Source organism: Nannospalax galili, unplaced genomic scaffold (assembly GCF_000622305.1).
Source record: "Nannospalax galili isolate Female #2095 unplaced genomic scaffold, S.galili_v1.0 scaffold44, whole genome shotgun sequence".
Lineage (NCBI taxonomy): Eukaryota > Metazoa > Chordata > Mammalia > Rodentia > Spalacidae > Nannospalax > Nannospalax galili.
In genome coordinates, this window is record NW_008355789.1 from 9083054 (window position 1) to 9109064 (window position 26011).

General features: G+C 49.0%; 1 protein-coding gene across 4 annotated transcripts in view; it reads right to left on the reverse strand.

The window, feature by feature from the left end:
* Positions 1-26011, reverse strand: part of Plekha7 (pleckstrin homology domain containing A7) — a 222790-nt gene that overhangs the window by 25469 nt on the left and 171310 nt on the right. For 3 of the 4 annotated variants that reach the window (XM_008853531.3, XM_017803285.2, XM_017803286.2), the window contains exons 8-15: positions 22976-23446; positions 14418-14940; positions 13827-13913; positions 13144-13263; positions 10666-10719; positions 4590-4670; positions 1302-1370; positions 1068-1148 (exon numbers count right to left, since the gene is read on the reverse strand). In XM_008853531.3, the coding sequence (XP_008851753.1) occupies positions 1068-1148; positions 1302-1370; positions 4590-4670; positions 10666-10719; positions 13144-13263; positions 13827-13913; positions 14418-14940; positions 22976-23446 (1486 nt within the window). The remainder of the gene's footprint in view (positions 1-1067; positions 1149-1301; positions 1371-4589; positions 4671-10665; positions 10720-13143; positions 13264-13826; positions 13914-14417; positions 14941-22975; positions 23447-26011) is intronic. The other variant, XM_008853532.3, reaches the window with a different exon arrangement.

The following is a 26011-nucleotide window of genomic DNA, read 5'->3' on the forward strand; positions in this document are numbered from 1 at the left end:
AAAAAGGGCCGGGCATGGTGGCGCACGCCTTTAATCCCAGCACTCATCCAGGCAGATCTCTGTGAGTTCAAGGCCAGCCTGGTCTACATAGCGAGTTCCAGGTCAGCTGGGGCTACAGGATGACCCTGTCTCAAAAAAAAAAAAAAAAAAACCAAAAGGAAAAATTCACTCCGAGTCTAAGAGACCATCGCTGGCCCCGACCCACTCTTGTCTCCCCATCTAGACTTGCCTTCTCCACAGCCCAGATCCATGGGGAAAGGCACTTCAGGGAGTGAAGGGCTTTGCCTGTTGTGACTGTGGCCACTTTCTCCAAGGCAGACGCCTGGCGTTCAATGTGCCGAGGCCCTCACAGACCAGCCAGTGAAGTGCTTCCCCCAGGCTGACTGAGCTCCCAGGGAAACATGGGTGAGGGTGTAGTTGGAGCAAATAGACTGGGATCCCCTAGAAGGCAAGGAGCTTCAGATGGATGTCTTTGAGGAGTCCTTTAAATGAAAAAGACTGTGGCTAAACTAACACTTGTTTAACTTTTTATTTAGGAAGGTTGAGACAGGGTCTCAGGTAGTCCAGGCTGGCTTCAAATTAACTATATATAGAGGGCTGGAGAATGGATCAGCAGTTGAAAACATGAACTATTCTTGCAGAGGACCTGAGTTCAATTCCTAGCACCTACACCGTGTAGCTCACAACTGCCTATAATTTCAGCTCCAGGGGGATCCAACATCTCTAGCCTCAGCAGGTACCTACACTGACATACACACATATACACATAATTAAATCTTTTTTAATGAGTTATATATAGTCACGGATGACCTTGAATTTCTGATCCTCTTCCCTCTATCTCTCAAGTACTAGAATTACAGACATATGCCGTCATGCCTGGTCTATGCGGTGCTGGGTAACAAACCTAGGGTTTCATACATGCTAGGCAAATGTTATCAGCTGAACTACAGCCCCAGCCCCTACCTGCTGTTTAAGGCCCACACAAAAGCACATACACTGTCTCAGGAAAGACAGAATGAGCAAACATGACTCCACCCATCCCATAATAATGCAAAAATGACGTATACTTTATTCTCTTTGAGAGCTCTGATCTTGTCTTCCAAGTCCTGGAGGATCCTATCTTGTTCACAGAAGACGCTCAGTTTGACCTAAAAACAAGAACAGGTTGGGTAGGGCCTGGGGTTTGGGGGGATAAGACCAGGGCATGGCCTTGGGAGTGTGAGCCTCTGGGCACAGAACCATCCATACCCTGGAGGAACCTGCCCACTCCTGGTCAGGAGTCAACCCCTTCAGTCACTCACATCAGTGTCACTCTCAGCGATCTTCACCGGCTTCAAACTTCGATCCTTAAGAAGGTCTCGGCCTGTCATCTGGGAGGTGAACAATTAAAGATTACCCTGGTGCTTGGAGCCAGAGTTCAAGAAGGAAGGTTAGTCCTACAGTGGATGGATGTGGAAGTCTTGGCAGAGGCAGGGAGGGTCAAGGCACAAAATGGGCAAAAACTTGCATTGTTTTAATGCATACTTCATTTGAGGAAAAACTAAAACCTTATTGTGATCCTAAAAGCACTACTAAATTTCTCCAATTTAAGAAAATGTAGACGTTGAGTTGTCAAATCATCAATTTTGAAAGCATTTGCCCCAGATGAGTATGATACATCTCTAGAAGTCCTTGGAGATTTGCCACTGATAAGAGAAGTCTGTTACCAAACCCAGGGAAACACATGAGTCAGAAGTCTATCACCTGGTTGCCTAGAACAGTGGGGTTGGCGAGCAGGAGGACCAGCAAACCCCGAGCCGGTCCAGCCTTGGCTTCAGGAAATCTCTTAACAGCCACCTTCCCTAGGGGTAAGGTCAGCCTTCCTCACTCTATACTACCAGAAAGACCTGGTCAGAAGGGACCTGGGTCAGTCCCAGCTGTTTTTTAATTCACATCAAACAAAAAGGTTAGGTTCTACTCATGTAAGTTACAATCTACCTCACCATCTCAATAAGGGAACCTACAAAGCAACAAATAAAAGTCATCCACACTTACAGGCCAGTGAAATGTCCATTTCACATCCTCAGTTGACCCGAAACCGGCAGTGTGCTCTTCACCTCTCGCTGACACCAGAATCTGATTCCAACTCTCTATCTCATCATTTACCCCAAGATCCCTTCTTGCCATAGGCTGTAGAGGTGTGGGTTCTCATGGCCAATGCAAGGGCAGATCAGCCAGTTTAAATGCGTGTCAGAGAGGGGAGCCCATTTCTCTGACCTCTGTTTTGCAGCTCTGGTCAGGGGACATGGAGAGTATGGTAACCACAGAAGAGACAAGTGTTATGTGTGCTAGGCAGAGGGCCTCAGGATGGACAGACAGACAGCTGCTGGAGAGATAGCCTTTGTTTCCTCCCTACTCCATCTGAAAGGCTCAGAAAGTTTATAACATACTGGCAATCATTCCCTTCAGCGTTCACAATACCCATATGCCCAACTGTCCTATACTCTACCTCAGCAAGTCCAAAGGCCAAGGTCTTTATCATGATGGGCGCCTTGCTCTAAGTTAAGGACTGATTCTGGATATAGAACAGTTACTATCTATTCCCTTTGGCCACACAGCAGAGGGCTGGACTAGGGCCTTAATTATCTGGCTTATTTATCTCCTGGTAAAATAAAGGCCTGGCTCAAGGGAAGCCACTCAGCAAACATTTATGGACTGGTGTGGGGCCAGTAGAAATTCCCACAAAGAGCAGAACTCCAGCCAGATTCTGCCTCTACAACTGGCAACGCACGTGTCCATACGTGTATACACACAGTTGTAGAACACATGGACCCTGCAACAGTCCACAGTACTGTCCATGAGAGGGGCAACAGGAGAGGGAGGGAAAGGAAAGGTGGAACAAACAGCTGAACGTTGCAGGCTGGTCTTGGGTCGGAGACTCAGAAAGCCCTCGAGGAAGTGCTGAGGTCTCTGCTCCGAGCCAGTTCTGCTCCCAATGGGAGGACTGTGAGCCTCTCTCCTCCAAACAGGCTGGCTCTGGCTCATTTCCTAGCTAAAATCACTTTCAAATTGAGACACACTTTGGGGACTTCCCCCAGCAAAACTCTTCTTTTTCACCGAGGCTTTATATTGAGGGTATCCCTTTGATGCTTAAATAAGGCAGAGAATCTAATTGAGCAACGCCTCATTTATCCTGCACCAGCAGGGAGGAAATGAGGTGTTCTACACACAAAGGCATTTTGAGAAACAAAATCTAAATTAAGCTTTCTGATGGGCACCTCTGAAAATGTGCCCTTCACCGCCTTCCTAGAGCAGCAACTAGGGATTAAACCTTCAGCTGTTCCCTCTCTAGGGACAGGAACATTCCCTCTTCTCTAGGAAACAGGCTGTTCTTGTCCTTTTTCATGTGCTGTTTGTAGGGTGTTGGAAGCCAGGAATTCAAAGGACTTGAGGAAGTGCTTGCATCTCCTTCCCTTTGAGCAGGTTTGGTGCCCTTCAGGATGTCGTTCCTCTCACACCCTGTGCCAGTCACTGCTGGGGTGTCTAGCGTTATCAGATTACAGTGCTCATCTCTCTCTCTCTCCTCACTAGACAATAGCCTCACTAGGGGGTCACTGTGGAGACTAGGATATATTTTCTCTCTATCCTCCAAGCCCAGCCAGGGCCCAGACCATGGAGGGGATCTGAAGAATGTTTACTGAGTGAGTTCACGAACCTATCAAAATCAGACCAGTTGGTTTTGTTTCCAGTGGGGTAAAGGTCACAAGCTACAAAGCACAGGCTTCCTGAAAACTGCTTATACAGCTCAGTGGTTCTTAACTCCTGGATTTAGCTCTGGTCAAGAGAGAGGATGCTAGTGTGAAATATTATACCCACAAGTAATGGATTACAGCCAAGCTTCTTTTTTAAATTGTGTTTTGTGATAGCAATGTTTAAATCCACTTAAAATGTCAACAATGCATTCTCTCAGTGTCACCAGAACGAGTGAAGTCTTGGGTCACTCACTCATTTGAAAGAATCTCTGTTTGGGAAGGGATTTGAGGGCTCCAGCCATCCCACCTCCCCTCTACCACATCAGAACATAACACCTAGCCCCCAACCTGCAGCCTCCCTCAGGACAAGAGCTGGTCACATTGTAGTCACTACTGCTCCATCAGTCAAAAGAGACATGGGGGTGGCTGTGCAGCTCCAGATTGATACCTGTGTATCAATACCCTGCCCCAGAGAAGGTGGCACGGGCAGTAGAATCTAAGGTTCCTCTAAAGTAGCCAGGAATTGCTGCTCCCTCCCAAGGAACTTATGCTCAGCCCTGTCTATGTGAAAGCAGACAGTGAAGATGGAAACACGACCCAAGCTGGTGGCAGGCCAGGCAAGCTCCCCACCCCTCTGCAACACAAAAGACAGTCACAGGACACCACAGATGAGGAGCTCAGCCCAATGAGTCAGCCACGATGCTGAAGAGAGCTTTGGGTTAAAGAAAATCAACCGAAATGACTTGCAGGAAGCGTGGGGCAGTCAGGAGAGCAACTGGTTAAGCAAGTGATGGAGCCGGCACTGAGCCAGAAGCAATGGAATGGCCCCGCCTGGAGACACGGATCCGATCAGCTTACGCTTCTCCTGGGCCGACAGCCCTGTGCTGACTTCTTCAGCACTTTGTAAAGCACGTTGATCAAAGGTTCATTATTTTTAATCTGTTCCAAACAAAAAGGCAAATACAACAAAACGCAACAGGTGAGACATTCGACAACACTTGAAGCGGCCACGATCCAGGGACTGGTGAAGGGCCCCAAAGAGGACGTGTGCAGAGCAGTGAAGACTAGACTCAGGGAGACTCGGTGCCGTGAACTCCCAGCTAGGGAGCCTTCCCAGACTCAGTTGCCACCTCTGTGCAATGAGGCCACCTGTGTGGGCTGACCATGCACTAGGACCACTTTAGAGCTCACTTCCTTCTTGGTTCTGCAGAAAGCAAGGGGAGCCTGACAGAAGAGGTCTGCATCCTTCCAGCCAGCCTCCCACAAAACACTCTGCAAGATCTGAACGCTTGTTTAGACAGCACTATCCTCTCACTTCAACACAGTATTTCTGCCTCTCCTATCTTTACCTCCACACTTGTGGAGCAGCTAAATGTTCATCCCTTATAGATGGTCCTGCTAAGTGATCATGCCTTACCAATGGTCCTGCTAAATGTTCATCCCTTACCAATGGTCCTGCTAAGTGATCATGCCTTACCAATGTTCATGCCTTACAGATGGTCCTTCTTACATATTCATGCCCTGCCAAAGGTCCTGCTAAGTGATCATGCCTTGCAGATAGTTCTGCTAAATGTTCATGCCTTACGGATGGTTCTGTTAAATGTTCATGTCTTACCAATGGTCCTGCTAAATGTTCATGCCTTACAGATGGTCCTTCTACATATTCATGCCCTGCCAAAGGTCCTGCTAAGTGATCACGCCTTGCAGATAGTTCTGCTAAATATTCATGCCTTACGGATGGTTCTGTTAAATGTTCGTACCTTACCAATGGTCTGCTAAATGTTCATGCCTTACAGATGGTCCTTCTTACATATTCATGCCCTGCCAAAGGTCCTGCTAAGTGATCATGCCTTGCAGATAGTTCTGCTAAATATTCATGCCTTACGGATGGTCCTGCTAAATGTTCATGTCTTACCAATGGTCTGCTAAATGTTCATGCCTTACAGATGGTCCTTCTTACATATTCATGCCCTGCCAAAGGTCCTGCTAAGTGATCATGCCTTGCAGATAGTTCTGCTAAATATTCATGCCTTACGGATGGTTCTGTTAAATGTTCGTACCTTACCAATGGTCTGCTAAATGTTCATGCCTTACCAAAGGTCCTGCTTTTAAATGTTCATGTCTTACCAATGGTTCTGCTAAATGACCATGCCTTGCAGATGGTCCTACTAAATGTTCATGGTAATGTTCGTGCCTTACCAATGGTCCCAGACCCCTACACTTCCTGTTAGAAACCACTATCCACCAGGTCTACAAGATGACTCAGTAGATAACACTTGCTGCTGAACTTGAGGGTCTGAGATCTCTGGGACCCACATGATGGAAGTAGAGAACCTATTCTTACAAGTTGTCCTCTGGCCTCCACATGTGTGTCACGGCATATGTACACACATAAAATAAATACCTATATGTAAGAAAACACTGTCCCTACCTCTAAGTGGAGTAGATCCCAGGCCAGTGGCATTTTTATTTTTTATTACAGTGTTGGGAATTGAACCCAGGGCCTCATGCATACTAGGTAAGTGCCCCACTCCAAGTCACACCCTCAGGGCTTCTTAAAAGTCCTGGGTGACACCAATGTGCAGTGAGGATTGAGAACTACTGCTCTAACTCTAAGTTCTCCAGCCTTGTAAATGAACAGATTCTCTGGCTACACCCAAGGGTCTTACTGAGCAGGGCCTGGAGGAAGAGCCAGATTTTGCTTCCCTAACAGGTGCCTGGGTGTTGCTCCTGTGGCTGCTCTTGTAGCACGCTTTGATAACTAGCACTCCATGGAGCTGGAGTGCAGCTCGGTTGGTAAAGTGCTTATCTAGCATGAAGCCCTGAGCTCCATCCCCAGCACCACATAAACCAGGTGTAGTAGCACAAGCCTGAAATCCCAGCACTCAGATGGAGGCAGGATGATGAATCTAAGGTCATTCTCAGCTACATAGGGAAGCAAGGGCAGCCTGGGAGAAAGGAGACCGTGTCTCAAAACAAAACAGCAATAAAAACAACTACTTAGAAGCAATCCTTCCCAACTGTGGCTGCATGTTAAAACCATGTAAAGAGTTGTTTGATTTTAAAGAGTAAATGTTTGAATACTACCAATTAAATCAGTCTTTCATTTTGAAAGTTCCCTAGTAGTTCTAGTTAATGCCCAAGTTAGTAATTTCTGCTCTGGATCTCAAATTTGCTATGCACAAGAGTCACACCAGAGCTTGACTTACAAATCCGAACAGTAGCATTCTAACTCAACAGAGACCTCGAGATCTACTGTAATATTTTTTTTCACATTTATTTATGTGTATGTGTGTGCTCACATGCATGCATGTGCTACAGTGTATATGTGGAAGTCATAGGACAACTTGTGAGAGTCAGTTCCTTCCTTCCACCATGTGGATCCCAGGGATGGAACTCAGGCCATCAAGTTTGGTGGGAAGTGCCTTTACTCACTGAGTCATCCCGACAGCTCATGCTTTAATTTGAGTCAGGGTCTATGAATCCTTGGCTGGCCTAAAACTATGTAACAGCCCAGGTTGACTTTGAACTTGCAGCAACCCTCCCACCTCTGTTTCCTAAGTGTTGTGACTATAGACAGCTATGTGTCACCATGCAAGGCTCTGAATTTTCTTTAAGGCAGGACTTCACTATGTTGCCCAGGCTGGCCCTGAATTCATAGGCTCAAGTGTTTTTCCCATCTCAGTCTTCCAAGAAGCTGAGACTGTAGTGTGTATCACCCGATGTGGCTCAGATGTGTGTTTTCAAAATCAAGTTCCCAGGTGTTCTAGAAATAGATGTTCCCGGTAACAGCCTAAGCCCCCACGCCAAGCTGACTTTGGAAACAGACAAGCCCTGATCTCAGGCTCAGACCGTCAGAGGGAGTCCACTGTGCTACAGATGTAAAGCCAATGAGGGTGGCATGCTCCACCCCAGAGACAAGGGCAACCTTCTCCATCCACAAGGGCACCACCTGGGCAGCTGTAGACACCCTCCCCCACTTCACCAGGAGCACAGACACAAGCTACAGGGGAGGCTGAGGCAAGAAAATCACTTGAGGTCAGGGCATGGTAGCGCAGCCTTGAATTCCAGCACTCCAGAGGCAGAGGCAGGCCAATCTTCATGAGTTCAAGGCCAGCCTGGTCTAAAAGCAAGTTCCAGGTCAGCCAAGGCAATATAATAAGACCCTGTCTCAAAATTAAAACAAAACAAAAACAAAGACAGAAAATCACTTGAGCCCAGGTATTTGAGAGTAGCCTAGGTAACATGGTGAGACCCTACATCAAAGAATAATTTTTAAAAATGCTGCCAACAGTGGCCCCACCCACTCTTTCGATCCAATCACTGGAGTGCAGAATTCTGCCATGGAGCATTGCACAAGTTCTTTAACCTCTCTGAGTCCTGGGTTAGGAGGATGAGGATGATTTCTATCCCTCAAGGTTACTGAGAGAATTAAATACACAAACATACATCAAGTACCCAAGCACTGCCAGGCAGAGCAGAAGCTGGATCAACGCTCAGTCCTCCCCGACCAGGACATCATCAAGTTCACTGAAGCAAGCACTCCCCAAAACACGTTCACTAGAGCATCTTATACAGCAGGATATTCAACCAAGGAAGGAAAAACCAGCACAGTGTGTTGGGAAGCAAACATCACCACCAAACTCTGGAAACTGGGTATCAGTTGACCAGAGGGGGTGATGGATCCTGGATCCTTGGACTTGGGGACTAGCTGTGAAACTTATTAATAGTAAGACGTGGTCTTACAGAGTAAGAAGGTTGGAGTTATAGTGGGAAATATGGCTTAGTAGTAGAGTGCTTGCTTAGTATGCATGAGGCTGGAAATTCAATCCCCAGCACCACACAAAAAGAAAGTTAGTCCTAGAGGGGCTGTGCTTATCACTACTCTGATGCTCAGGGTGGTCTTTAAAGACCACTCGGCTGTGCCTACTTTCCTAGGAGTGCCAACCTCCTCCTGTGCTATCTCTACCTGCAATGCCAGGTTCGTATCCCCACGCCCCCCCGCCGCCGCTTTCCTCTCAGGGATATTTTCCCTAGCATGTCATAAAATCCAAGGCCAACAGGCCCTAGAGTTCCAGTTCAACTACTCATCCTGCTCAACCTCATGCACTCTCAGTTGTAGCCTAGATACAAGAGAGTTCACTACCACAAAGTTGACCCTTTCAGAAAAGCATGTCTACCAATCCTGGGCCATTTCTACCTCTTAAGGGTCACAAGAAAACACATGGTGACACACCAGAGCTTTTACAGCCTGCCTGTCTCTGTCTCTCCTAAACTGTTCCTCACTCCCTCAGACATGCTATCACTGTGAGCCTTCTTACAGGCACAGTTCCCATTAGGGAAACTGTTCCCTTGTGCCACAGAAATGCTGACAGAGGAAGGGAGTCTGAGTTGCAGGTGCAGGCGACATGGGCCCAGCAAGACAGAGTAGTGAGGCTGGACTGCTGCTCCTGGCTCAGGAAATGGAATGTACCTTCGGACTTAGCAGGCTGATTTAGGCTTTGAACACCTACAAACAAAACTGTTCTACTGAACACGGGTCTGCAGGCCTTCGATCTTGGGCTTTGGGTCCTTCCATAGGCCACTCCTCTGGGAACCTTTGGCCTTTCTGAACAATGCTGAACACACAGTCAGGCATCTTCTCTCACATGGACTGCTGGAGAGCCTAGCCTCTCCAAGCTGCTGGTGAGCTTCATCTGGGGACTAGGTCTCTAAGAAGAACTTAGTGACTGCAGTAGCAGTTCCATGATCAGGAAAATCTGGCTGTCAACACAGCTGTTCTCATGACAAACAATGACGCAAAAGGAAAGCCTAAGCCTTTTGTTTGTAGGGTCCATGGCCTTGCTCATGGCCCACGGTGACTCTCACAACTCAGGCTGAGAACTGAGACAAACACCTTTGTATGGTCAGTGTGTATAATCTGTTGTTTGAGAATATTTCAATTCTCAACCCACACTATTTGGAAATTTTTTTCTCTCACATCTGCCTATGTCTTCTGCAGAGCTGGGCATACAGCAAGTGCTCAAGAGATGCATAAGTGAACTAGGTGAAGCTAACCAAAGGCCTTGGTGGGGCCTCAGTATAGGAAGACACAGCCCCCGCCCGCTGCCTGCTGTTTTAGGGTCTAATATTCACAGCTGGGCTCTGTGAGCTAGAGGAAGATCCCTGAGTTAGAAAGATCTTGAGCCAGGTACACAGCGGACTGCAGGTGGCATGCCCCCAGGGGACATGTCCCACAGGTCCCTTCCCTCCCTGAGTTGCTAAAGGTTGCATTCCTGCAGTCTGTCAGGCATAAGGAGGATCATCCAGAGACAGCTTGCAGAGCTATGGGAAGCACAATAGGGCTCTCTTTCAGCGAAAATGTGGCTCACCTTCCCAGGAGCCCTCTCAGCTCAGCTCTGTGTTTTGAAGGCTGACTCAGAGCCTGGAGCTTTAACCGCCTACTGGGGCTTAGTGCCCATGTCTAAAGGGTATAGATAGGCCTCTTGTGGGCCTCAAATCCCTGTGACTCCAACTCCACATGGAACTTGCTCCATCAGCAACACACCAAAAAAACCACCAAGCCTATTGTGGCTGAGGACACATTAGTGGTAGCCTATAAACCACGCACGCATGCACATACGCACACCTGCTACCAGCAAGGGGGTACTAAAAAAGCTGGTAGTTATTTCCCAGGAACTTTTGGCTCTATCCAAGGGAAGGAAGAGACTGAAAATCACAACCCTCGTTCTGTAAACCAGAGACGTTACAGCAGAGTACACAAGCAACAGCAAATGCAGTCTGAGGCTGTAAGAAATGAAACTCTCTGACTCAGACATTGAGGTTTTGCTTAGGTCCAGATTTGAGCCAGCACAGCCTTGGGCTTTCGGCTACAGTAGGTGACATGCTCAGAAAGGTGAGTGCCTATGGAAGGCGGGACCCTAATGCCACTCACCTTTAGATCCAGGTACTCCAGATCTTTCTTCAGCTGGAGGTAGGTGTCATCAGCCTTCCAAGGAAACAGAGAGAGGGAAAACAAAATCAAAACTGTCATAAACACCACAATCCGGGGCTTCATTAGTAGATCACTGACATTACACAGCTTTGAAGACAAGGGACCACGCAGATCAACACATGGGGCCACGGAGGAAGCACAAATGTCTTGCAGCTCAAGGCCCTCCATCAGCATGGCTCAGCGTGCAGGTCACTGTGGGGAAAGCCAGCTTATCCCCGACCCCTACTGTGGCTGGGGAGGATGTCCACCTGGACGAGTACATGCTACACCCAAGCCAGGATCCCATGGTCACAACTGCTCCAATTCTTTTTAAAAAATTTTTATTTATTATTATTTTTTATTTTATGTGTATGCGTGCATTGCCTGCACGTAGGTAAGTGCACCCGTGTCGTGCAATGCCGGTGGAAGTCAGAGAGGCTGTTGGATCCCCTGGGACTGGAGTTACGGACAGCTGTTAGCTGCCATGTGGGTGCTGGGATTCGTACCCAGGTCTTCTGCAAGAACAACAACCAGTGTTCTTAACCGCTGAGTCATCGCTCCAGCCCCATGGCTGCTCCAATTCTTGTCATAAAATTTTTGGGCTGAGCTGCCTCACATGCATGAAGTAACATGACTCTAAGTGGTATGGACAGATGGATGACCAGAAGAGGCAAAGGAAAAGGACTTGGGGGACTCGGAAGGTCCCATGACTCTGGGTTACAGGAGGATAAGTAGCAGTAGATGCTGGAAGTTTCTTGGAAGTTTTGTTCTTTTTTAATTATGTGGGGGGGGGCATGGGTATGAGCATGCGAGTTCAGATGCCTGGGAGGTCAAAGGTGTCAAATCCCCACTTAGAACAGGAGTTATAGGCAGTTGTGAGCCTCCCACTGTGGTGCTGGGAACTGAACTCAGGTCCTCTGCAAGAACAGTAAGTGCACTTAACCACTGAGGTATCTTTCCAGTCCAAAATTTTGCTTTTTGCTCAGCAAGGAGCTAATGAGGCCATGTCAGGAGCTAGTGGTAGGAGCTTGGGTCAGACCTGCCTGTGGTGTCTCTTGTGGTCTGTCAGAAACAGTGAAAATAAAGCTCCCCATAAGCCATGCTCTCCTGTACAGCAGATCACAGAAGCTAACAGTGAGGCGGAGCAGCTTTAAGAGCTTACGAGTGGTTTGGGTGCCACTTTCTTAGTGGACTATGAGGGTCTCCAGCTGAGCGAGCCAAGGATGGGGAAGATGGCCAGCTCTGGTGTGAGAAAATCTCCCAAAAACACATTAGAATTTCACATGGTGCTGTGAGCACCGTCAGGGGTGCCTGGGGCTGACTTGGGCTTATTTCTGCCACCAGACTGTCTCCCCCACATACCTGCTTCCCTAAGTCACTATCCCGACACACTGTACAGAAGTAGGATAGAGTAGTGTGCATGTGTGTATGCATATTTTTGCGTATGTATGTGCATACATGTATGTGGCTACTCAAATGCTCTTCCACTTTATCAGTGAGGCAGGATCTCCCAATCAAACCCAGAGCTCACTGATACAGCTAGCCTTGCTATCCAGCTTGTTCCGGGGCTGGAACTACAGGTGGGCTGCCATGTCAACCGAACATTCACACAGGTTTCTGAGCCATTCACCCAGGCCCACAGCTTGGGTTTTTGTTTTCTTCTCCATGCCTTCTTTTATACTCATTTTTCTAATTATATTTCCTGAGTCCCTCAGGTCTCCATAAAGCAGGACAGAGAAGGGAAGTGCCAGTCCTATCACCCTCCTCTCTGTGCTGCCTAGAGGGACCAGGCTCATGTGGCTGAAGCAACGCCTGTCCAAAGACAGCTTCACAAGCAAGGGAAGACCCCCATCTTTCAGCTATCCCCTGGACAATCCCCAAGAAGCCTGCCTACAAAGCCCAGGATCCTGACAAAGACTGACTTTGGCTCCAGCCTGCAAGCTCTTAGCAAGGAGTACTGGTGAGTCACTGCCTTCATGGTCCTCTCGTCTCATGGTGGTGAGAACTCAGCTGCATCTAACCCCTCCCAGGTTACCATGAGGCTCAACAGGACAAGGGATAGGAGCTGCTTTGCAAGCAGGGCACCCTATGTTTTCTCCCAGGCTGACCCCCATGTGTCTTCCAGAACCCCAAGGAATCCTCAGTAAGACAAGGCTGACAGCACACAGCCCTTCGGACAAGACACACACCAGTCTGGCAGTCACTTTGCACAGCCCGAGAAGCCAGGCTCAGGTTGTTCTTACCTCTTACCCCATGCAGCTCCTCCCCAGCACCAGAGGAGGGTGCTCCACCAGCACAGTGCCTGGCTGTAGCACCCACAAGCAAACAAGCAAGGGATGAGGGAAAGCCAGCCAGCAGGACAGAGCAGAGCACGGCACAAGGGAGCACGGGTCACACGCCATCCCCTGCCCGGGCCCAAAAGGGCCCACTGGTCCTGACCTGGCAGGCGGGAAAAGTCAGGTAGTGGTGTAGTAACTGGCCCACGGCGAAATTTCGCACGCTGGCTAACTTAGCCTGGTGCCGCTGCAACCGGGTGAGCAGGAGTGAGAGCTCCTCCAGCTGCAGGCGGGTAGACATCAGAGTCAGCACAGGGCACCGTGGGCCAGGACAGCACTGACGTGACACTACTGAGCCATGACACACTGGCTCTATTGTTAGGGCAAATAAAGACACCAGCAGCAGAGGGCACAGGGAATAAGAAGTTGCTTTCTCAGAAACCACCAGTGCAATTTCACTCAGACATGAGCATTGAAGGTCGTGTTAACTAATCACAGTGAAGACCAGGGAAGAAAGGAGAGGCTGAAGGAGAGAGTGGGTGACTAGAATATGCTCCTGGCAAAATTCAAAGAGAAGCCCAGCCCAACATGCAGTGCCACTTTCCTTAGTTTTTGGAGAACCTGCTATATAGCCTGAGTGAATCACTAGGGCCTCAGTGACTCTCTGTGAGCCCCATCTCATCTCGTGTGTGTGTGTGTGTGTGTGTGTGTGTGTGTGTGTGTGTGTGTGTGTGTCCTGCCCTGTGGGCTACATTTGATTGGCTCAGAGGAAGGAAACACCAATGAGCAGGGCCCTGTAGACTGCAGCATGTCAATCACCTGGAAAGGGAGGCGGAGGTTGCTTACCGATTTTCCATGTAAGCTGGGAGCACTGACAGTGTGGGTCATGTAGCCCATGGAGGGCATGGAGCGCTGGTCCACGTGAGAGGAATTCTGCAACCGGGAGACAAGAAACCACACTGAAGCCAGGCAATGAGATCTCAGCCTGACAGAACAGCTTTCCACGTGTCCTTTCGCCTCTCCAAGTCTCAACAAAATGAGCACAACACCTTGTTCACCGAGCCACAGCACAGCAAGTTATGAAAGGACCCTGGAGAGTTAAACCTCCATTGGGTTGGTAAACATAATCTAACTGACTGAACACAGACATCCCTTCCTGCCTCGAAAACTCCCAGGAAGCAGACTGAGTGACTTGTCTCTAATGCCTCAGGGTTCTTCTCTGTGAAATGGGCCTAATCATAGCAGCTATCTCTGACAGCTGCAGTTAAAAATTAAAGGGAAACCTTTAGCTTTAAAACTTTACTGGCCTGTGAAAGTACAGCAACATGCTAGCTGTTGTTATTGGTCCCAATGACTCAAATCTGTGCTCAAACCAGGTAAGGCTGTGTCATCCTGATGCCAGACTCCAGCCATCTGCCAGAGGTTCAAGGGCCTTACCTTGACGTTGTAGCCCGGGGCCTTCCTGGGAGAGCCACCCAGTGAGATGTCCACACTCCTCCTCTGGTCGGGGGGCTTCACCGTGACCCTCTCTGCTGGTGTGTGTGGCCGTCGGGCCGGGAAGACCCTGGGGGGCCCCGGGGGAGGGATGTCAGAGGGAGACGGAGGCACAGAGATGGAGCGGGGCACCTCCAGCATGCTCCGGCTCCGGCCCTGCTCGGGGAACTCCGGAGAGCCGGCACCGATGGGCGCCGTGGGGCTGCCGTGCCGGAACTGCTGCCTCTGCTGCCACTCGTACAGCTGCCACACGGTGCCATCCCGGTGTGCACGGCGCTCCTCGCTGGACATCTTCAGGTGGCTGGCTCGGTCCTGCGCGTACTTGTAGTCGCTCGGCAGGTTCCGAGGAGGAGGCGAGGAGCTCCCCGACGGGTGTCGTGTGCTCTTGGGGAGAGTCTGGTAGTTCTCTGGGAAGGGCAGGGGGTGGCCGGGACCCTGGCGGGGACGCGTCTGGTCTGAAGGCAGACTGAGGAGAGAGAGCGCAGGTCAGGACACCGAGCAAGGCGGCCCGGCTAAGGAATCCGCATGGAGGGGAGACACTAAGGACCCCAGATTAGCAACTGAAGCAGCTACCCAGGATCCAATCCCTTCTCACTGCAGATGACTCCGGAACAGTTTTGTCTGACAATGCACGCTCTACCAGAGAAAGCTGGGGCCCGTTGGTCCTCACTTCTGGTGCAGTGATTTAACTGCCCTCCTTTCTTGCCAGCAGTCAGTATGTCTAGGTAAGGCCTCACAGTTCTCTGGGATGCTGAGGCTCTCCCTCTGCCTGGGAACCTAGACTAAGTTCTGGAAGCTCCTAAAGGAAATGGCTGGTGCCAGTGCCTCCCCTTTCTACTCTCCTAGAGCAGGGACTGGTTCATCACCTCCTCCTGAGAGCCTCTCGGGAACTTGTTTCTACCCTCCACAGTCACCTGATCTAGTCAGATCACTCCAGCGTGTCCAAAACTTCCTTGGTTCCTTGTTGATTATGAAATAGAATTTAAACCCTTGGCCTCCTACTTCCCCACCATTCTCCAGCATCTGACAGCAACCTACTCTGCAGTCCTGCCCTTTCCTTCCAGGCTGGGGAAGGTCAGGTGTCTAGAGCCCAGACTTGCTGGAGGAACCCCTTCCTGGAAGCACTCCCTATTGCTGGCCTTCAGGGAGGCTCTCCCACTGCAGGAACTTCTCACTGTGCAGAAACAGAAGAGTTGTGTACCTTAGGTTTGAATCTGAGCTTTCTCATTTACTGTCTATGTGACTGCAAGAGGATTACTGACTGCGCTGAGCCTCAGTTTCCCTACCTGTAACGTGAGGCAGTGCTACAGCCTCATCCAGCTGTCCTGAGGATTAATTAGATAGGTGAGGGAAAACGCATCCTCCATGTCTGAGACCCAGACCGCCTTCTCCAGCGTGGACTCCAGCCTGATCCTCAGAGCTCTCCCTGTTCCCCCCTCTCCCTGCTCAGGCTCCCCGGGCCCTATTCATCCAAACCTTGCTCATTTTTCAGGACAGTGGCCCGCACGTCTCCCACAGGGCCCTCAAAGACCGCAGCTTGCTGTCTTCCCATGCTGAACCTAATTATCACATGGTCTGTAATTCTTCCAAGGTCCTGTGCTGATAGAACCTTTCCACATTTGCAAAACATCTCTTCCTGGACACACTAAATATTCTTAAAGTGTGTTTCATACTCTATGGCCTGAGAAAGTCCTGATGTATAACCAGCCCTTCCAGAAGCCCTCTAAGAGCTGGCTATGACTGAAAGTTACTACCAACTAGCTATCGGATTTTTCTGAGAGGCAAGAAAAATTCAGCAAGAGACAAATTGTGGATCTTTCTTTCTTTCTTTCTTTCTTTCTTTCTTTCTTTCTTTCTTTTAAAATTCAAGCTGAATGTGGTAGCATTTGCTTGTAATTCCAGCACTAGGGAGGTAGAGGCAGGAGGATTAGAAATTCAAGGTCATATTCAGCTACACAGTGAGTGCTAGATCATCTTAGGTTATGAGACCTTAACTTAAAAAAAAAAAAAAAAAAAAAAAAAAAAGGCTAGGGGCTGTAGAGAAGACTCAGAGTTAAAAGTAAGCTCTTACAGAAGACCCAAGTTTAGCTCCTAGCAACCACATGGCAGCTTATAACCATCCATAACCCCAGTCCTAGAGATCTGATACCCTCTGCTGGCCTCTGAGCATGCACGCTACGCATAGACATACATGCAGGCAAAACACTCATACACATAAAAAAATTTTAAAAGCCTATGGCTGGTAAAACAGCTTAGCAAGAAAAGGTGCTTGCTTGCAGTCTACACTTGGCAACCTGAATTCAACCCACAGTGGAAGGAGAGAACCAGCTGCCACATGTGCGCTGTGGCATCCACGTGCCTGCACTCCTCCCCCCACAAAATGATAATAAAGGTATGGGCTTTTTTCTTTTATAAAGTCTAATCTGCAAGGCAGTATGGTATTATTTTAAAAAATATTTTATTTATTATTTTTATTTTATGTGTATGAGTATGTATTGCCTGCATGTGAAGTCAGAGGAGGGCATTGGATCCCCTGGAACTGGAGTTACAGACAGTTGTTAGCCACCAGGTGGGTGGTGGGAACTAAACTCGGGTCCTCTGTGAAAGCTGTCGTGCTTCTAATCGTTAAGCCATCTCTCCAGCTCCGGCAGTATGGTATTGTAAAGAGAATAGGTTTTTGAGTTACATAAGCCTGAGTTCAAATCCTGATTCTGTCTTTGTCAATTTCACAAGCAAACAGTGCTTCTTTGTTGTGAGGCATTGCTCTGTGCCAGTGCAACTCAGCATGGCTGTGGAGCAGCAGCATCACCCAGGGCCGTGTCCAAAAGCAGGTTAGATCAGGCAGAGAAACAGATACTCTATGTTCTCATTTACATGCAGGACCCACAGAAGCAAAGAGTAAACCAGTGAGAGATGTTGGTCAGCGTGTGCAAAGTACCAGCTGGATTGATGGATACGTTTGACAGCACGATTCACAACATGGTGACCATATTTAATAATCACAGATTATGTATTTTAAAATTGCTCAAAAAAAGACTAAGTAGTCTCAACACATATGCATACAAAGATATGTAGGTGAGGTGAAGGTATTAATTAGCTTGTTCCAACCACTTCAGAATGTATGCATATATCAAAAGGTCTGTCACGTCTACCTCATCTATGTATCTATGCATCTATGTATGTATGTATGTATGTATGTATGTATGATCTATCTATCTATCTATCTATCTATCATCTATCTATCTCACCTGTCTACTTTTTTTTAGAAGCATGGTTGCGTGCGTGTGCGTGTGTGTATGTGTGTATGCCCGTGCACATGTGTGTATAGGCCAGAGCAGGACATTTGACATCCTATTCACTTTCTACATATCCCCTTGAAACAGAGTTCATTGGCCTGGAGCTCCAGGTTCTGGCTAGACTGACTGGCCAGTGAGCTGCTGGGGTTCATCTGTCTCTGTCCCCCTAACACTGGGGGTTACCTGGCATGGGAGGCGAAGCCTGGTTTTTATGTGGGTGCTGAGGATTTGAACTCAGGTTCTCACGCTTACACAGGGAATAGTTCTTATCCACTAAGCCATTTCCCCAGCCCCATAATTACTACTTTTCAATAAAAAATAAAATATATGGGGGCTGGAGAAATGGCTCAGCAGTTAAGAGCACTGACTGCTCTTACAATGGACCCAGGTTCAATTCCCAGCACCCACATTATGACTAACAACTATCCATAATTCCAGTTCCAGGGGCTCCAACACCCTCTTCTGACCTCCTCAGGCATTGCACAACACAGGTGCACTCACATACATGCAGGCAATACATTCATATACATAGACTGAAGAAAATAAAATATCTATGTACATATGAAGGCTGGGGATGTAGCTCAGCTGGTAGAGCTCTTGCACAGCCTGCACAAAGTCCTGAGTTCAATCTCCAGCACTGCATAAAAATATAGTTTCAAATGTAGGTTTCCAGTCCAGCCAGACCTATGAGTCATAACCTCTTGGGGCAGAGCCCATTCACCCTGTTTAAACAGTCCCCTCAGGCTGAGAAGTACTATTCCAAAGGTCCATTTAATCGTTTGCATCTATCTGACCTTGGGTGAGCATTATTTCTGTCTTCTGAGTCTCACTTTCCTTCCTATAAAGTGGGGATAATAAGAATGTTTGAATGCTTAGATATGGGTACCATCAAATATAGTAGCTTTTCTTTTCCCATTTAACAGCTACTTTGCCATTAGGTGAGGTAATTTTAAGATCACCAACCCAAATCAATCTCGCGTGCAAGTGCATCTGCCTGCCACTAGGTGGCAGGGGTTTTCACTCATTTTTCCAAAGCCATCAGAGCCCGCGTCTGATGGGCGGGAGTACTTCAGAGGTGGTGGTTGGGACAGAAACCAGGAGTGGGCTTCCCCCGGAGATCCAGAAGTTATAACCATTGTTCATTCTGCCTGAAGCAACCCGCGAGGCATGCAAAGCATGTCCCAGCCAAGCTCCCACCCGCCACCCCTTCTGTCTGTCTCTGCAGCCCACACAGGGCTCACTGGTGGTGCCCGCCCACCTTGCCGGTCATGGTACCCCTCACCCTGAAGTCCCTCAAATCCTGAACTCATCCTCAAGCCTGAGCCCTCCACTTACGCACTGTGTGTAATACGGGGTGACCCTCAGATACTAGTATAATAGTGGCCACTGGGCTCCAGCAGCCAAATTATGGTAACTAACTGGCTGGCCGAGGGAGGGACATAAGGGGAGGAGGTGAGAACCCCCAGGAGCAGGGGGCTCTGGGAACAGCTCTGCCCAGACAACAGACCCATGTGTGGCCTGGCCCAATGGACCTCCTAGCACAGAAAAGCACTAAAGGCTATCCTGAGACAGATGCCCCAAATACAATCATGTCAGAGCATAAACTTGTCTTCTCTAGCCAAGTATGTATGTGGCAGAAACCGCCCCCCTCCCAACTCCCACATCAATGCAGACCTTTTGCTGTCTTATGTTCCTTCCAGTGGGGTTTGAATCCCCTGGCCCACCCCTACCTTTTTATTTTACAAGTACTATACTTTTAAACACAGAGTGGGTGGAATGGAAGACTAGCGTTCCCAAACAAGCTCACAGAACATGCTAAGATCCTAAGGCGTCAGACCCCTGCAAATCTGATTCCAACAGAGTTAAATGATGTGCAATATAATATAGATAGATCTCAAAATACTGAAAGACGTTAGAAATGGTTCCCTGTGTGGGCTAAAGCTGAGGACACAAGAGCAGACTGCGGTCTAAGCACCCTCCTTCCAAAGCCGCAGCCCAGAGTTCTGTCCAGGGACAGTGAGGAGTGAGGTCACCACAGTCTTAATTACACACAAGCTTCGTCCCACATTTCTAAATGGAAAACAAAGAAGGTTCCTTCATCAAGCAGCCAACCCATTTATCTATCTATCTATCTATCTATCTATCTATCTATCTATCTATCTACCTACCTAATACACACACACACACACACACACACACACACACACACTTTTTTTTGGACATAGGATCTCACTTCAGAGTCCAAGCTGGCCTAAAACTGACTATGTAGACCAGGATTGGCCTGAAACTTATGGCAACCCTCCAGAGATGATAGGTGTGTATCACCATGCCCAGCTGAATAAATCCTTAAGGGAAAAACGTGGGGCTGCAGCGTGCATTCAGACCTTTCAAGAAGCGGGTGCAACCTGGGAGGATGAGGACTTTCATCTCCGCCCCGCTGCCTTCAGTTCTTCACTGCAACTGGCTTTTTGGCCCCGAGATCAGCTTCTACTCCTGGACTGTGTGGTGACTGCCAAGGCCAGTAAATAGTTCTCTGTAGGCTGAGGACCCCAGCCCTGGGGCAAGAACGGCCAAACTCCCACGTCACATCCTGGGGGATGGCAGCACCGTCAGCTCTAAGGCCTCTCAACCCCTTGCTGACCACTTAGCCTTCTCTTCTGCCCCCCACAGGACAGGCCATTATGTGCAGAGTAAAAGAGGCCTGTGGGCTGTCAGAAAGGCTTATGGAGGCACACTTCATCACCACCGAATTAGAATCTCAGCTGCCTGGTTTTTGCAAGGCCTTTCGCCCTTCCACAAAAGGGTTCTTCCTGACCAGGCACCCCACTGGTTCCTTCCCTCCCATGACTACCTCCTGACTTAAAACTGAAACCAGCTCTGTCAGGGAGGGCAAGAAAGGATGTCCCCATAGAGCCCACTAAGTGCCAGCAGAGATCCTGGCTCCAGGGCTTCTTTGCAGTGCTGCCCACCTTGGAAGGTGCCCACTCACTGCTGACAGAACTCCTGCCCACAAGTGTGCACCACTGAGCACCTCAGTCCAACCCCCTCACGGCCTGCTCACTCTCCATAAAGAGATTTTGCTTCTGCCTAACCCTGGGGCTGGGGAGTCCCAGGCTTCTCTGAGGCTGCTCACTCACAGGTAACCCTGCCCCCTGCCATAGGTTAGAATCACTGAAGGAGGCAAGGGAAGGGAAGGGATGATTCATGTCCAGGCTGTAAACCCAGACCAGTGAGAAATTCCCGAACTTTAGTTGTTAAACCTCTCCAGGAGATTCCAGTAGGCAGCAAAGCATATTTCTCTACTGTGGCCACACACTGTACACCGACAGGATCACCTGGGAGCTTTCTTTGAAGCATCCAACGTGGGCTGGGGCAATGGCTCAGTGGGTAAGGCGCTTGCTACATATGCATAATGACCTGTGTTTGAATTCCCAAAACTCACATGAAACTGGATGTGCTATCTGTTAGCCCTTGCCTGCAATCCCAAGTCCCCCCAGGGGGAGATGGGAGGCGGAGACAGAACTCTCAGAAGCTCTCCAGTCAGCTAACCTGGCAAACAACAGAGCAAACAAAACAAAACAAACCAAGAGACCCTACCCTGAACACGGTGCAAGTGGAGACAGTCATGGGAGGTTATCCGCTGACTTCTACAGGTGTGCGATGGCATGCACACCTGCATTCACCCACCCACCCACACACACACACACACACACACACACACACGTACATGCACAGATTTTTTTTTAAAAAAAAATCCAATGCCATGGCCTTACCCCAAACCTATTAAATCACCATCTCTGGAGTGGGTCAAATCCTGCTTAAATGACCAATTCTGTGACCCCTGCCTACATCCCCTATAACCCAGTAGTTATCACCTCTGAACCTACCACAGGTACCACAGTCCTCTGCAGGTCCCACCTCTCCCCTATGCTCACACCGGGTGCTAGACACATCTGCCTACTAACCCAGCCAAACCAGAACACAAACCCCAAATCTTCATTTACATATCCAGAATGGAAGTCCTGATCTCCCTGCCTGTTCCTTCCTCAGCCCTCCCAAGCTCAGCAGCCGCTCAGTCAGTCACTCAAGTCCACATTCTAGGGCTCATCCTTGCTCTTCCCTTCCCTTCATCCTGCACATTCAAAATGTGAGCTCAATGCCCCGCTTTGACCTCCCAACATCACCATTCTGGACTGCTACAGTGGCCTCTCCCCCAGGCCCTTCTTTTCTTTGTGAAATATTCAACAGATCCTATCACCTGCTGCTTAAAATCTCCCAGTGTCCTTCCTATTGTTTTTTTTTTTTTTTCCCAAATAAAATTCAAATGCCTGACCTTGAACTACAAGAGCCTATGTGATGTGACAGCTCTGAGCTTTGCAATCTCACTCAGCCCAGGTCACTTCACGAACACCAGCCTGGGGACCAGGCAGCCCAGCACCAAGGACAATGCTGTCATTCCCCTCTATCTGGGGCAGCAGCTAATTTCAGTAAATCACAAAATGCAAATAAACAGAATCGACACCTGCTTATTCTTAGGGAGAATGGGAAGGCATCTTAGCCATAACACAAACGACTTTCCCTCCGGGTCAGTTCTATAGCCGCATCTCTCTGTGAGTCTCCCTTTTGGCTGTCACCAGACACCCTCTTGCCTACCCAGCTGGGCCAGGCACACCAAGCCCACTCTGAAAAACAGGCTGAAGCTATTCTTCCAGGAGCACTGCTGGCCTCCAGAGCCACAGAGGACAGTCTGCACCCACTGACGGGGTAAGGAAAGTGTCAGAAGTGCCAAGCTCCTCCCTAGACTCCTCCAGGTACCTAGGGTGAAAAACTGGGTCCCTGTGTACTAGAGGGTCTGTAGAGACTTCTCAGAGGCAGAGAAGCTGTGGCAAAGGAACAGATGGGTCACTGACTCTGCCGAGTCTCTGCGTCCTCTCAGGAGCAGACTTGCTTCAGGGTGCTCTGTGTGGCTGAGGCCTACAGACCCTGCTTTGAACTATGACTGTCACTATCTGTGCATCCTGGGCAGACTGCTTCCCCACTGAAGCTCATTTCTCCAGTCTATAAAATAGAGCTATCACCCCTTCTCGGAGGGCTGCTGAGGGTAGTTATATAGAGGGAGAAAGGTTAAGGGTGATATTGGCCTAGGGCAATGCAGGGGAAAAGATCGCTGTTTTTCATCAGCAGGATCTCAAAGCTATAACTGACCTCCTGCCGTCCCCCTTCTGAGCCTTCGCCCAGTGCTCCACCTGGGCCAGGCTGGTCTTCCTCTGGCTGTGCTTCTCGGGGTTGGCCCTGGGAGGGGCAGCCCGCAGGTACCCGCCGGTCCCGTTCTGCTCTCCTGAGCCATAGGAGGCAGGCAGCATTCCGTTCTTCTCTGCCCGCTGTGGCTGCGCCTGCTGGCCTCGGGGTCCACCTGATAGATCCACAAACAAGGCATCCTCCTCGGATGGGGAGTATGGGGACCTGGCCTTGCTCCTGTCCCGCTTGCCTTCCAGTGGGTCCCTTTGTGAACAGTAGTGCTCCTCCTCCTGCTCACGCCTGTCGAAACCAAAGGAATCCTCATAGCCACGATGAGGACAATCTCTGGAGTGATCAGGTCCCACACAGCCACATTCTTGGCAGGTCTCCAAATGGTTGGCCTGGGGCATTGCTTGCCGTTCCACCTTCTCCACGTCCCTGAAATGGCAGCAACACTGTCAGTCCACACCACACCCAAGACTCCCCTGAAACAAGCCTACTCACCTCTGGAATCACCACCTCCACGCCCAGTCCCTTCCCTGCAGCTTCTACTCCTGTGGAACTCTGCTTAAATGCTGTCTCCTCCAGGAAGCCCTCCTCGATGCACTCCCTCATGCAGAATAAGACCATGTGCTGACTTGATTACACAGATTACACTGAAATCATTACTCCAAACCCTCCACACTTCAGCCTCCTTCCCCCGCTACTGCAGTTCCACTCGTGAGGCGAAGGGACTGAGTGACAACGCTCGGTGTGATCTGAGGCTAGAGGAGGTGCTTACCTCCCACTGAAGCCTCCTAGGGACACATCCTCACTATGTCCACAGCCTACACTGGAGTCAGAGGAGCATACTCCAGCCCAGATGGGAAAATGAGCAGGAACTCTCAGATACGGCCACAGCCTAGCTATGTTCCTTGGTAAAAAAGGTTCCATGTTTCAGATGCATCACTTCTAATATGGCCAAACCAAGACAGTCTCCAGTTCAGGCTGACAACACGGCATGGAGACACTGCTTTATTTAGGCTCTATGGTTAGATCCTCGTGACCACTTCAGGACCTTGGCTATCCATAACCAGCACATGGTCGGGCAACCCAGTCTGGGGGAGAGAATGCCAATACAAAGTAAAAATGTGATTTCAAATGTGGGGCCTCATCTTACTGTGTGTGGGTCTAACTGTGGCCCTAACTCAGGCATGGAAAACTGAGAAAAGAAATCATACTTGTTACTATCAATGTCTGAACAGAAATCCCAAGTTAAGCAGAAAATAAAAAGTGTTTCTTAGTACTGTCTTTTAAAGTTTTTCTCTTATAGTTCATGTGTGCACACATGTGCCATAGCATGTGTGTGGAGCTCAGAGGACAACTTACAGGAGTCAGTTCTCTCCTTCTACCATATTGGCCCTGGGGATAGAACTCAGGTAGCCAGGCTTGGTGGCAGGCACCTTTACTAGTGCTGAGCTATTTCACTGGCCCTATACCTCCTTTCTTTGTTGTTTTGGGACGCTATCTCATGTAGCTCAGGTTGGCAGCAAACTTGCTATGTAGCTGAGGATGACCTTGAACTCCTAATCCTCCTGCCTCTATCTTGCAAATGCTGGGAATACAGGTTGTGGTGGTTTGAATGAGAATGTCTCCTATAGGCTCCAAGTATTCAGATGCTTTGTGGTGGTACAGTTTTGGGAGGTCTTAGAAGGTGTGGCCATGCTGGAGGAAGCATATCACTGGGGGTGGGCTTAGAGAGCTCTCCAGTCACTCTCTGCTTCCTGTGCCTGCTTGAAGATGTGAGCCTCTGCTTTCTGCGCCTGCTCTAGTTACCTCGTCTGCCATGAGTCCCCGCTATGATGGACTCTTGCCCCCTTGGAACCATAAGCTAAATAAACTTCCTTCTTTAAGCTTCCTTGGTCATGGTATTTTATCACAGCAACAGAAAAGTAGCTAATACAAAGGTGTACACCACCACACCTGGTTTGTATCTTTTTATTGACCTCTAAGGGACCTCTTCCCCCACCCCTACCTGTGTGTACTGCCATCTGATAACAGCATTTCCTTCCTCACTTTTGGCCCACATGGTTTGGATGTTGCTGACTCTAATATTACTTGTCCTGCTAAGGATCCCAAATCTCAGCAACTGGTTCACGGGTGGACGCCTGGCCCACTCCAGTGAATAAGAGTCAGCCCTAGGACTCTGGCTGGAGCTGGTCTCGAGTTCCTGTTGACTCTGTGTGGGAAGGTACTGTCTGAGAAGGAAGTCAACCTTAAGGCTAGATAGAGAGAAAAAGAAAACTGAGAACTCATCCCAGGGTCTGAGATGTAGCTATACCCAAACCAGATATGTCACCAGACTTGCTGGTCATGAACCAATAACCTCCCTTTCCCATGCAGGTTAGAGGTTGGTTTCTGCTACTTATACTGCCATGGTTGTTACAGCTCTTTATAATGATGGACTGGGTGATGGCTAGTCTTGCTGTCAAGTTGCCATATCTGGGAAGAGGGAACCTGAGGGATTTCCTCCACTAGACTGACCTGTGGGCGTGTCTATGGGGCATTTTCTTGCCTGCTAATTGATGTAGGAGGGCTCAGTGCATTGTGGGTGGTACCATCCCTAGGCTGGTGAGCCTGGGTTGTATAAGAAAGGCAGCTGAAAAGTCAAGGGAAGCAAGCCAGTAAATAGCCTTCCTCCATGATCTCTGCTCTAGGCTCCTGCTTGAGTTCCTGGCCTGAGTTCCCTCAGAGAAGAACCATCACCTGGAAGTATAAGATAAAATAAAGTCTTTTCTTCCCCTAAGTTGTTTTTAGTCATAGTGTTTACCACACAACAGAGAAACCACACTAGGGCAGCCTGAAATGGTGGTCTCCGAGGCCCTTCAATACCAACAACTATAAGCCCCGGTAATAGGAAAATATTCAGGGACCTGTACTTAAAAAGACAATTCTTGGGGGCTTGGAGAGACAGCTCAGCGGTTAAGAACACTGACTGTTCTTGCAGAAGACCCAGGTTCAATT